General features: G+C 34.1%; 1 protein-coding gene across 1 annotated transcript; it reads left to right on the top strand.

Moving 5' to 3' along the window:
* Positions 1 to 11241: 11241 nt before the first annotated feature.
* LOC144553730 (protein JINGUBANG-like) lies at positions 11242 to 13381 on the top strand. The gene is made up of 2 exons (XM_078301933.1): positions 11242 to 12042; positions 12731 to 13381. Exons 1-2 carry the CDS (start codon positions 11257 to 11259, stop codon positions 13379 to 13381), a joined length of 1437 nt encoding a protein of 478 aa, XP_078158059.1. The 5' UTR covers positions 11242 to 11256.
* Positions 13382 to 13864: the final 483 nt, after the last annotated feature.

Raw genomic sequence — 13864 nt, forward strand, 5'->3', positions numbered from 1 at the left:
TAGACTTGTTTGATACTTTATTTTCAGGAATTAAACTGTTTATTCGTTTGTCATGTTGAATGATTAATTATTGCATATTTTGGAATTCATGTTGTAGATTGATTCTTGCATAACTGAGAATGATTTGAATTGTTTGGTTAAGATTACTTGGCATGTTGGTATGGTTATTATTTGATTAGTTCTATTAATTGTTCTTGATGTGAATGAATCCGCCAGGCCGACCTGTTTAGGTGGCTGGATAAGGTAACGGTGACCTATCCGTTGACCTGTGTTTATGAATTTGCCAGGCCGACCTGTTTAGGTGGCTGGATAGGGTGACGCTGCTGACTTATGCGTTTGACCTGTTAGAATTTGCCAGACCGACCTGTTTAGGTGGCTGGATAGGGTGACGCTGCTGACTTATGCGTTTGACCTGTTAGAATTTGCCAGACCGACCTGTTTAGGTGGCTGGATAGGGTGACGCTGCTGACTTATGCGTTTGACCTGTTAGAATTTGCCAGGCCGACCTGTTTAGGTGGCTGGATAGGGTGACGCTGCTGACTTATGCGTTTGACCTGTTATGATTTTGCGAGACTGACCTGTATGTGTGGCTTTGATATATATATTTGCTTGAGATTTAACAAAGTTGACCTGTATAGGTAACTTTGATTCCGTGTGATTGCATTTGTCAAGTTGACCTGTATTGGTGACTTGTAACCGGACCTTAGGTAATGGTTAAGCCAAACAGCAATTGCAGATGGGTGTCTGATAAAGGGTCCAGCTTGGTTGGCCATCTGTAGGTGTCTGTAACCCTACAGATGTGGGTTTGATAACGGTTCAGCTCGAGAGAACATCTGTAATTGCTACAAGCCCTAATGAACTGAGTTATGAATCGAGTTAAGCCAAAATATATGTTGTGTTTTGAAATCCATCTTGTAAATTCCGTAAACTGTTTTCAGGTTGATAAATTGTTGTCGAGTATTGGCATTCTGCTATTTATGATTATACATATATCTGTTTGCATTGTTATTGTTTGGGTTTCATTGTTGAATATAGAGTTTGATTGCAAGTCCAATAATCTAAACTGTGGCAAATTTCGCACTGAGAATTTATTCTCACCCCCACCCTCCCGGTTATTTTACAGGTACTGGTGCGACTGATTCCGGAGAGGCACGAGAGGAGTAGGCCTTAGTAGCTTACCAGTATATGACCCTAGATATGTTTTGGTGGTATAGATTTAGGGTAGGCCTCGTGGTTGGTATCCGGATGAGATACTTTTGTTGTATTATTTACTGTCCAGACTGTGTACTCTGATTTTATATTAGAAACTTGTTTTTGTTGCTTGTTGTTGGGTTTGAATTGTTAATTGCCTTGTAAGCATACACAGCATTGTATGCTTACGGCGGGGGACTGTTACGACCTGTGGCCGCGGGGTGTGACACTGCGAGTCGATTCCATCCCTGGTGAGGCTCTACTCGCTCGGTCTGCATTCCAACTGAGATTTGGAATCAAGGTATAAATTGTTATATTAATCTATTTAATTTGTAAATATATTTAATGCTTTAGAAAATCAATTATGGAGTAGATCTGTAAATGAATTAAATGAGGTTTTGATGCCGAAGGAATACTGAAGGTGGACCGCCTTGAAAGATTTCCTGACATACCTCGTTTAATTTTTAGCTTAACTTAAACCGTAAAAATTTTGTTTTACACACTTCCGCTGTTAAGCCAAACTAATGGGTTTTACACACTTCCGCTGTTAAGCCTAACTTCTTTGGATCCTTTGCATAACAAAGCAATTCCAAAGCGGGACTACTACGATTTCAAGTATTAAACTATGTAATCAACACAAATGATAAATCACAGAAATCAACAATCAAATCCCATAAAACAATCATAATAAAAACAAATAATTGAATAAAATTAAATTAAACAAGTTCATGCATTGACCTAAACCTCTAGAAAGGAAAACTAGTCTCTCATGGAGATGCAATAATTCAACAAAAGATTCATTACAAAGATTGGCTAAAATAAAATAAAAAATTAAATAGAGAAATAGATTACACCCTTCTCTAGATGAATAACCCTTATTTTTTTGTCTTCTTCTTGAAATCTTGTTCTTCCTCCTCCTTGAATTGCTTTCCTTGATTGCAGAATTTTACACTATGTATTGGTGAAGAAGAGATTTTGAGAGATGAAATTGATCTTTGCGAAAAGATGTCTTGAATGGAGAATGAACCCCCTCTTTTATAGCCAAGGGCTATGTCCAATTAAGAGGCCAGGAAGTGGACTTAGTGGGTGCTATATTTGGATTATTTTTCATAATTGCCTTGTCCACATTTGGCTGTCAAAAAACGTCCTTGGTGCGCTAAAAATAAAACCGTATTGAAAACATGTAATTTTGACTGTCTGCGAGTTTAGTGCGTCCGACTGACTCCAAATTTCTTTTTTTTAGTTTCTCATGTTGTATATCTTCTTCCTAGCTTTCCAAAAAGTGGTCGTATGCCCAAAACGGAGTTACGAGTCAAAAGTTATGGTTATTTTAAGTTCAGGCTCCAGTTATGCGTTCTGCTACAGTGCGGCCAGGCCACCCGCACTGGTGCTACAGTGCGTCCGTACTGGGCTCGGATTTTTTCTGGGCGTCCAGATTTCGGCTGCATCGAGATCTGTGCGTTCGCACGGATTTTGATGAATAACTTATTATATCTTTTTAAAATTGGCATGCGTCCATAAATCCTTCTAAGTATTTAGTGCAGCCGTATCGCAAACCTTACGTCTGCACTGGACATTTTTCTTCGGTTTTCTTCATTTATCTTCATTTTCTGCAAATTAAAATCAAACAAACGCAGTAACTTGATCCTAGGTGTATTTTATTCACTTTATATTCAAAATACAAGATATTTGGTATTATTTCGTGATAAAAATCAGATCAAATATGTATATAATTTAGGTCTATCAATATATTTGTTTTTTTTTTTGTTTTTTTAAACTTGATAGTGGCTATGAGGTTAGAATCTGTATCCTCCCATATACCTAACTCAACACAATGTAAACGGACGACCCATATTTATTCTCAGCCGGTGCCTATTCGGGATGGCACAAGGGCAGTATTTATTTGTGCTTCGAGATTTGTGTCAATTTAAAAAGAAGAATTTTGAGCCTTCCAATTCAATTGGACTCAGTCAGGTAACCTGTGGGGATGTGAATTCATCCGGCCAAGAGTGCATCATTTCTGTAAAAGAAATATACAATAAGGGGCGGATCCACTATAGCACAGGGGGGGTCAGCTGCCCTCTGCTGGATTTTCAAAAATAGTGCTAAAAATCTGCTTTTCGAACCTCTGCTCTTCTCTAGAATTCAAATTGCCCCCCTGTAGCCCATTCTGGAATTCTAATAGATGGAACGGAGCCCATATAAACTCTGAGCGAAACAAATTAGCGGAGCCCAAATAAGCGTTGATCCCAAATAGCAAAAATTAGTTGAACTAAAATATTTTTATTTATTTTTTATTTTTAATTCAAAGGCAGATGCTGCCAAGTTGAACCAAAATGTTGATTTCAAATTCCCTATAAATGTTGAATTGTTGATTTTTTTCAAGTAATTTAGGATTTTTATTATATTGATTGGTATTTTTTTTGTTATGTTGAATTGTACCCGATAAGCTATTGGGTTTGAATCCGATAAGCTATTTGCATTCGATTATTGCCCCGTCCTGACAAAAATCCTACGTTCGCCCCTGTATACAACACTTCAAATCAAATACAGCGATGACATCTATCAAATGCTGTAACCAGAGCTTAATTTGCTTCTTCCACTGCTCTTTCTACAACCACCGTATGATGACATCTATTTGAATTTGTCATCGATTTGCCAATGATCTTTCTGGTCCTTCCACTGCTCTCCCTTCCATGTGCCCATGGTCCTGAGTTTGTCATAGATTTTTTTTTGCGTTTATTTGAATTTGCACGGATTCAAAACTTAGTAACTTCATTTTGGATAAATAGGCCTGGAAGGATGGAACTAAGATTTGAATATGAGAAAAACTAAACAATATCTCTGAAAGTTATTGTCAATACTATATTGTTTCTTTTTTATATTCTCTTTTATTTTTCAAACTAAAATTTAAAAAAAATTTAGGCCATAATTATATTGATTTTTCTAAACTATATCAATTTGATTTTCATTTAAAATATAGATGGTTCGCTTTAAAATTTGTGTCTTTTTTAAAATGGAGACTCACTCTACATGGATTCAACGTTTTAGGTTCAGAGATCCTCTCAGCTGGTTGCCAATTCAAGGGTCTACAAACCGTTGGCAGATTACCTCTCAAATACTGTAGAGGATGGACCTCGCTTTACTGTTTTAGATTAAATATTATCGCTTTGGGATTCAAGCTTGTGCAAATACTGTAGAGGATGGGCCTCACTGTACTATTTCTTCAGGTTAAATCATTGCACTGGAATTCGAGCTAGCGCAGAGGCAACATTATTGGGCTTTGAAATTCGTGCCAAGTTAAAAAAAAACGGTCCAGATTGATTAATCGTAAAAGATTCCCTCTTGCAGTAGGGAAGAGGATGTGAATTCACTCAGCATAGTCTACACTGTCAGGTATTGAACTCACCTCTTATTAAATCTGTAGCCCTTGCATTCATTCTTCAGTACCTACTTCCTAGTGCTTAGCTATCTAGAAACTTAATACAACAAACACAGAGAGACAAAAACAAGAATTCCACGTGTTCAAATTCAATCGGATGATTTCAATTACATTTAATTTGTTTTTAATATATTATATTGATATAAAAAAAAAATAACTAAAGCTGTGTGATCGAATTTAAACGGTTTGAATTGATGAATAGAAAGATGCTCATTTTTTTAAGAAAAAAAAACAGATTTGAATCCATGATACTTGTAATATCCATATCACCACAACAGTTTTTTTTTTTCCTATTCAAGGAAAGAAAGGAGTAGATTTTAGCGAGTGTTAAATTTTGAATACATAACACATGGGATGCTGCTTTAATAACTAAACTAGATTGGGACACGTAATTGTAGTAGGTCAGAATTAAAATATGCTTCATTTATTTTTATGCACGAGTAAGAATTTTATCGGTATTAATTTTATTTTATGCATCATACGAGTTATGTATATTTCTTTTTATTTTGATTTTATTATATGTGAAACTTTACGTGCATACTAATATTAAAATATGCTTGGAGATCAAATTTTACATTTTTTTTGAACTTTTTTATTAGTTATTGAGTATTTTACAAAACTGTTATTTTTCAGTAGTCCAAAATTATCTAAAAACAACAGTTTTGTAAAATACTTAATAAATAGTAAAAAATGTCATTATTTGGATTAATCAATCTGGACCGTTTTTTTACGATTAATAAAAAAACTATTTCAAATGTACCCTAAACCCTACACCCCCAAATTATGTAATCGTCAACAACTTATTTTTTAAAAATACATCAGCTTAATTTGATATTGATACTGGATGTATTGGATATGATAAATGTTAGTAATGTCATTATGCTTTAATTAGTAATCGATATATATAGCTACGTACCTTAGTACAATCAATTTACTCCAATAGTTATTCCAATTAATGTATTACACCATTTCCATTCTGAAATTTGTTTCACAATATTTATAGTATTCTTAATTTATTCAAATAGTCTCTATTAGTGTTGCTGTCAGCCATTTATTTTCTTTCTTTAATATAATTGTCAGATTAGTACCTATTAAAATTCTTATTTCTCCGGGACCAACTTTGAGATATTTAAAATATTTGATTACTCAACATGTAGTATACGTTAGCATGGTTGCGGTTTGATTTTTACCTGACACTTAGGGTATGCTTAGATGGGAGTTAGAATAACTATAATAGTGAAATTTGAGAATAACAAATGAGAATAGAGAAAAAATAATGAATTTCAAATTAGTGTGAGGATGGTGCTATTCAAATTAGTAAATATGTTGTTTGGATTGTACATTTGAAATAGTGTATAGTTCTAATTGATAAAAAATAATGTTAAGAAGGTGCTAACTAAGAGAAAATATAGGCGAGTAGTGTCTCAAATAAACTGTCACGATGTGGAGATAATATAAGTGGTGTTAATTTTGTCATTTCGAGAGTGTGTTGACGAAAATTAAAAAAATAAGCATTTTTCTCTCTTCACACTTCCGAATAGTAACAGGAATAGAGATCGAATAACAACTATTCTAGCTATTCCAAATAGCAAAAAATATTATTTAGATAAATATTACTATTCCAAATGGAAGCTGATAATTGTAACCCAAATAAAATACCCGCGCGCGTCCCCCAGCCTTCTCGAATGTCGGTGACAAACCGAGCAGGTTTTATTTCATACAGCGCAATAACAGTACAAATCTTTCCATATATAAAAGAACTTTAAGTTGTCCCACAATAAGAATAATGTTAAATGTACGTACCTCTGTAAATTGGAAGCACTAAAAGTAACTTCCAGTTAATTATTTATTCATCAAAGCAAACTTCAAAGCATAAGCAACGTTTGCATTAATTAGAGCTAACAAACATTTACAATATAGTAATTGGGTTTTGTTTATAGAGCACGTCAGACAAAATTTATCCAAAATTTGACTTAAATTGTTACTACAGGACAGATCTAAGGCTTAGTCAAAGATGTCTAAGCCACCCCTATAATTTGAAAATTTTAATTATATATATAGGAATTTAATTGAATTATATCTTTTTTAAACATTTTATATAGTCTAGCGACTCTCAATAAATGACAAATTTTAAGTTGTAGTCTAGTGGTTAAAGTTCTATTTTGTGATTGAGAGGTCTTGAATTCAAATCTCACTCATTACAATTGTATATTTTAATTTTCAACCACTTCTATCAAAATATTATAGTTCTGCCCTTAGTTCTACATTTGAGATTCATGCAAATATATTTAAAACTTAATAAATTTAACCAGCTTCGTAAATCTATACATAATACAGACTGATGCGAAATCGCAAATTGAGCTTTTAGTTAGTAAAACCGAAGACTAGATAATAAATTAATCTATGTAAATTAATTACATAATGTTGAAATATAGAATAATGATATTAGATTAATCATCATAAATAATCAATGACTAGAATTAGAAGGGCAAAAGTATTTGCTTTTTTATTTTTAAAAATAGAAAGAAAAAAAAGAAGAAAATATAATGCCCATTCAAATTTGATGAATTTTCTTTTTTCCACAAAGGAGAAAAATATAATCAGTGAGTATTGTAAAAAATAGAATATAAATATAATATATCAATAATTGAAAAGAGTAGAGTTAAAATGCATTATTATTTTTGTGCTCAAATCATGCTTTACATCTTTATCTCTGTTTTCAAATGAAGTCCAAATAGTCGATTCAAACATGATCTTCATATTATATTAAATATACTCGAAGACCAAATTTCATATGTTTTGAAGTTTTTTTTTTTTTTACTTTTTTTCGATAAATACAAAATCAATGTTTTAAAAATATTGTGAACCATATAATAGTGATTTTGTACCTCTAAAAAAATTTAGAAAAATTCCAAAAAAAAAATACAAAATTTTGGTCTCCAATCACATTTTAATACGAAGATTATGTTGAACGGTTCGGATCGACTATTCATACTTTAAAAATGAAGAAAAGAATATAGAGCATAATTGGAGCACAAAAGTAATAATGCATTTTAACCCTACTAAATTCAACCTTAGTTTTACATGTCAGAGACTACAAAAGAACTTTCAAATAGTGTGCTTGCTAAACAAATTAAAAAACACAAATAAACATAGTATATATGGCGACTTGGAACAACACAAGATGCATGGATGCGACTACAATTGCTACCGTAAATCTATGAACGTTAACAAACTTGTTTTTGGAGTAATTAAGCTAAGCTATAATTGAATGAGTAATGATCATTCCAATTCCCTTTGGTTTACCAGTAATACGAAATACTCATAAGATTCCAGAAATCGGGATTTATTTGGTCAATATGGTACAGTAAATGTGTCCATATTTCACGGATCAGGAGCGGAATTAGACTTCCGAACTATGGAAGTTAAACACACAATGAGAGTCAATTATATCAAATTTTATTACGAAAAATAGTGGTCAATTTTACAATACAATAATATTTTACTATAAATTATATAAAAAATTATATATAAATATAATTTAAGAAAAAAATAAAGATCAGTTGATCCTATTTCTTTTAAAACAATACCATAAGTACGTGGGAAAATTAATTGAAAAACTAAATATTGCCAATTAATGATTGTATATATATTTTTATGGTTCAATTGACCTAATTTAGGTTTTTGATGATATTTTGGTTTATCTCATGTAGTCTCAAATTTGAACAGAAGACCACGAGTAGCTCCGAAATAAGGGATTCAAAAAATTATGAGCCCTCGAAAATCAGATGGGTCATAATATGGTAGTACGAAAAAAAAAATTCGAATACTTAACGGGCCCACATAGTTATTTAATTTGTCAAGAAATTTAAAGACTGAATATTTCATTTGATTTTTTTTTAAATAAGCTACTTTGTAGCATTTCCCACTAATTTCAGTTCATGCATTATTTCTAACTTAAATTTTAATTTACATTATTAAATAATTATAGATAGTGGTGGTACTAACCGAATTCTTTTTAGTTACCACTCAATTAAATTCAAATTAATTGAATACTACTCTAATCCTTTCATTTGAATTTCTATTATCTACGCATCCTCAGTCTACACCAAATTGAGTTGGTACGTACACTGAGGACGTGTTGGGCGGAACAAAGGGAATGAGAATAGGAATAGAAATGCAAAAATTTTGAACTGAAAATTACTGTTTACGTGAAAAAGAAAAAAATTCAATCTAAAAGAAATTTTTTTTTCTACATAAACAGTAACTTACATTGATGGCGAACAGAGCATGAAGGAGCACACCGATTTAATATATATGCGTATTGAAAAAAAACACCAAGTGATGGGCATATACTGGAATTGCGCAACATTTTTTTCACCATTTTGTTTTATATACATTGCAACACTGACTACTTTTGTCAGAATACCTATCAATTATTTTGGCTTTTTCAGCTATGGGATTGCTGCAATTGCACCTTTTGCGCCACCAAAAAGGTGTGATCCCCTCCTCAGTTATGGATGTGGAATAACCTGTGATTCTCCAAGAATCACAGCAGATTTGTTTCCCTCTGATTGGTCACCTTTTATTGCCATGCAATTGTACGGCTGAGATGCATAGTTAATTTTCAAGCTTTGATATTGTTCCTCTCATAAACTCGTTACACCTTGTTTGGATGGAGAGTAGAGGAAGGGAGGGAATGGAAAGGAACAAATTTTTTCCGTTAAATCGTGTTTGGTTGATAAAATTATGTTGGAGGTGAAGGATATACGAGGTGAAATGTTTAACTTTGTATAATTATAATTAATAGAATTGGTTTCCTTTTTAAATTGGAGTGTAACGGATTGAAATTTTTTTTGTTACAAATATTTTTAGACAAAATGACACAAATGTCCAATCTTATATCTTACATATATAATTCTCATATAATATTTTTTTCCACAAACATACAACAATCACCGAATTTCACATTAACCTCTTAAATTTTAATCAACCAAACAAGAAATATGACATAAAAGAAAGTTAAATTTATTTTCACTCATTAATAATCTAAATACGAAGAAGTTAAATATGTTAATCTTCCTTTCTATTCTGTTCCATTCCCTTCTATTCTTTACTTTCCATTCCTTCCTCTACTCTACATCCAAACATGGTGCGGTGAAAAAACAAACTGGTGCGCATCCCCAGTACGCACATCACTTGGTGTGCCTCCTTAGTATGCACACTATATTAGTGCGCCTCCTCAGTGCTCGCACCAGTTCAATTTGGTGCGCGAACTGATTACGTACTCATAGATGATATGTTTAAAAATGTGGTAATTAGAATGGTAATTGTTTAATTACGATTTTTTGAGGTGCTAACTAAACAAATTTCGGTGCTACTAACAACATTTTTTTAAATGACCAAATATCCAACAAATTAGATTTGTTCAAAAATACACGTGTTGGTAGCAAATGGCATGAAAACGAATAAATGGTATCAGAAAAATTGACTTTTTAAACAACAAAGTTGGCAATGTATGCTTGTATTTAAAATCATTTTAATTTTTATTAATTAAATTGTGATGCAATTTTTTCTTCTAAAATGTTAAATTTCCCACTAAGAACTCTCAATTTAGAAACAATAAATAGAATTTTAGTGTTTTTAAATAGAACTCCAGTAAAGAAATTTGGATGAAAATTAACAATTTTAATGCTATATGTGACTCTTTCAATACAAATTGAGCTTCAATAAAAAAAACCCACCAATTTTTGCATATTGATAGGTAAAAATTTAATTACATGAAAGAGGAGGAAATAAAACATTGTAGCACGATCTAGTGCGGAAGCAAAATATTTAACCATATCATCAACAGCGAGCAAGTAAATTTGAATAAAGCATGCAACTACTAGCTGATCTACATATCACAAATCATAATAAAGAAGTTTTATTATGTATTTTATGAGAAAACAAAACATATATAAGTAAATTATTACTCACTAGAAAAAGAAATACTAAGTCAAAAAAAATTGGAACTCGATCCATTCGTACAAAATGAAGATTGACTAGTCGATATCTTTACTAATAAGGACTTAGAACTAAAGACCGGTTGAAAAAAATATTATCAAATTATGATTGATGGATATTAATTTACAATCTGAGATTAATCATCGTTGTAGATTAAGGGCTAGAATTTTAAAAAAAAAGAAAAGAAAAGAGAATATGTCCTTGTATGTATTTTTAGAAATAGAAAGAAAACGAGATGTACCTCGGTACCTGTGCGTACCAAATTCAGAAACAAAACCAACGTTACAATAACGGCTCCTTGCAGCCTTAATAATTAGTTTGTACAAATATACATAATCAATTTAAAAAATAACATTCAATAAAATCCATTTTCCTCATAATTATATTTTTTAATTTCTCAACACGTACTAGAATTGGCAGATAGGTAATTAAGTGCAACTAGTATCAACCAATTAACAGTCGTCAACAACTATTGACACTAATAGCAACACTGACATGTATTAGTGTATGATTGGCCATATCAACTACTATAATAACTACCATGACATGCAACAATTCTAAATAAATTCAAGGTTACATTTTGCTCTCTGTTGCACTTGCACCCTGCCTTGCCACAAATGGATCCCACACGCCGCAAGAGCTTTCACACATTCCTAGAGGAAAACAAAGTTCCTCTGTATAATTTCCCCTCCAGTCTTGCCGGAGCAGCCATGCCACAGCCGGCTCGGATGAGCTTGTCGGGTCTTTCATTGGCGAACTCAGTTCCATCCACACCTGGGTGCACCTCTCCCTGGATCCTCTCACCTCTGCACCCTGCAGCCACCGAAAAGTTGTCTTTCAACGATGGCAAACACTCACCACCTTGCTCGTCTAACCCTTCCATATATTACCACTGTCTTGCAACCCTACACCGGCTCGATGGTAATGTCCATTCCATATCCATTTCAAATGGATTGGTTTTCACGGCCAGTGATAGTGGCCGGGTACGTGCTTGGAGTCTGCGCGACTGTCTTGACAGGGGCTACATCCATATTGGTAGAAGCAAAGACAAAGTCACTGCCGTGCTGGGCTATGGTGGAACTGTGGTTACAGCCCATATAGACCGCCGGGTTCGAATCTGGTCCGTGACCACCGACCCGGACCTGGAACCCGACCCTGACTTGGCCAGGGTCAGGTCCAAGAAGATAGCAACATTACCACCAAAAAGCCATGTCGCATCGTTCTTGCCGGCTTTTTTTGGGAAGAGCAACAAGAAATCACAGCACCATAAAGATTTGATATTGTGTATGGCATTCTATAATGCCGAGGGTTTGTTGTACACCGGGTCAAGAGACAGCACGGTTAAGGCATGGAAGATCTCCGAGCAGCGGTCAACCGACTCCTTTGTTGCACACGAGGGACAGGTCAGTGCTGTCACACTTGATCACTAAACTTTTACTTAAATTTTTTAATTAAATGTTACATTGTTACTTATGAATGTATTATCTTCACTGCAAGTGCATCTTAATTAGCTACTATGGGCATCTCAGTATAGGTAATCTGCGGATCATAGATTCTGTCCCCCACACGACCCCATTTTCTGGATTAATTTCAACAGCATGGTACATGTTAATACAATGCATATGAGAGAATAAAAAGACAATTATGCAGTGTTCTCCTTGGCAAATGACAGTGGAATCTGAGTCATATGCTTCTGTTCTATTAATATATAAAAGGACTTTCTGGTAAAGGACAGTGGGGCTGCTAGAATTTACTGTACCACTTAATATATTGACAGCTCATTACGTCATTTCAACTTTAAGACTTCAAGTTACGGGACCATTGTTTTTTTTATGAAACGAATTAAGGACTGCTATTTTTTGTGTTTAGATCAAATTATTTGGCTGGTTTTGAACCTGAATCTCTCTTAGTAGAGAATTAGAGATGAGATACATCACCAAATGTTGTGGCTTACAGTTCTCAGCTCATGGGATTATTAATTGTTAACAAACAATTTGCACAGATATCAAACTAATTAAATTGTTCAGATAATTTAATCTCCATACATTGCTATCATTGATAGGTTTACATTATTAACGATTATTAATGCAGATCAATGCCATGCTGGTAAACCAAGATGACGGTTGCCTCTTCACGGCATCGTCAGACGGATGCGTGAAGATATGGCGACGGGTGTATGGCGATGGCCTACACACCTTGATTATGTCTCTAAGATTCCAACCTTCACCCGTGAACTGTCTAGCATTGTGCTGGTCGAGCAACTCCTGCTTCCTGTACTCAGGTAGTTCAGATGGCTATGTTAACATATGGGAAAAAGAGGCTGTCTCAGGCCGATTCAACCATGCTGGTTTCCTTCAAGGGCACCGTTTTGCCGTGTTATGCTTAGCAGCGGCTGTAGACAGAGTCGTGCTGAGTGGCTCAGAGGATACAACAATTAGGGTTTGGAAAAGAGAGATAGGCAGTGCTTTTCACACCTTTTTAGCGGTGATGGAGGGGCACCGGGGCCCAGTACGATGCATGGCAGCTAGCGTGGAGGTTGAAGTCGAAGGCATCGGGTTGTTGGTTTATAGTGCAAGTTTGGACCGCATGGTGAAGGTGTGGCGCGTCAAAGTTTCAGATAAAGAAGAGGAGGAAGAAAACAAAGATGAGGAGGATGGTGATGGGGAGAAAGAGGCTGAGTTCGAGATGAATCCCATCTTGTCACCGTCATGGGTGAGGCGACAAAAGAGCCGAGGGTACTAATTAAAATTTAAAAATTTAAAATTCTAAAAACTCAAAACCATGATGCAATCTCACTGTTGCATTATCAAAATCAAGCAAAGATGTAGCAAAATTTAAGCTAGTGTGATTAAATGTACATCTTACTAATTTTTTTTTTTTTTTCACATGCTTCATTTCAGGATATAATTGCATGGATGTTCAAGGCAAGACATTTCCTGTGTAGAGGTTATAATTGCATGGATGTTAGAAGGACCAGGAAGTGTTGCTAATTAAGAATAATAATTAATGCTACAATCTAGTTATATTTTTTGTTGTAGTTTTAAGTTTTGAGTAGTTCTACCAGGATAATCTAGCTATTGACAAGGGTAAGCGTGTGGTCCCCGAGGAGTTGGACGCGGTCGACCGGAAAATTTTAAGTAGTTCAACTGGAATTAAGCCGACAGAAATTATTATTTTTGTGGGTGTTACTATATATTATTGACGAAAGTATTCGCGAAGATACTG

Source organism: Carex rostrata, chromosome 5, assembly GCF_964058835.1.
Source record: "Carex rostrata chromosome 5, lpCarRost1.2, whole genome shotgun sequence".
Classification (NCBI taxonomy): Eukaryota; Viridiplantae; Streptophyta; class Magnoliopsida; order Poales; family Cyperaceae; genus Carex; species Carex rostrata.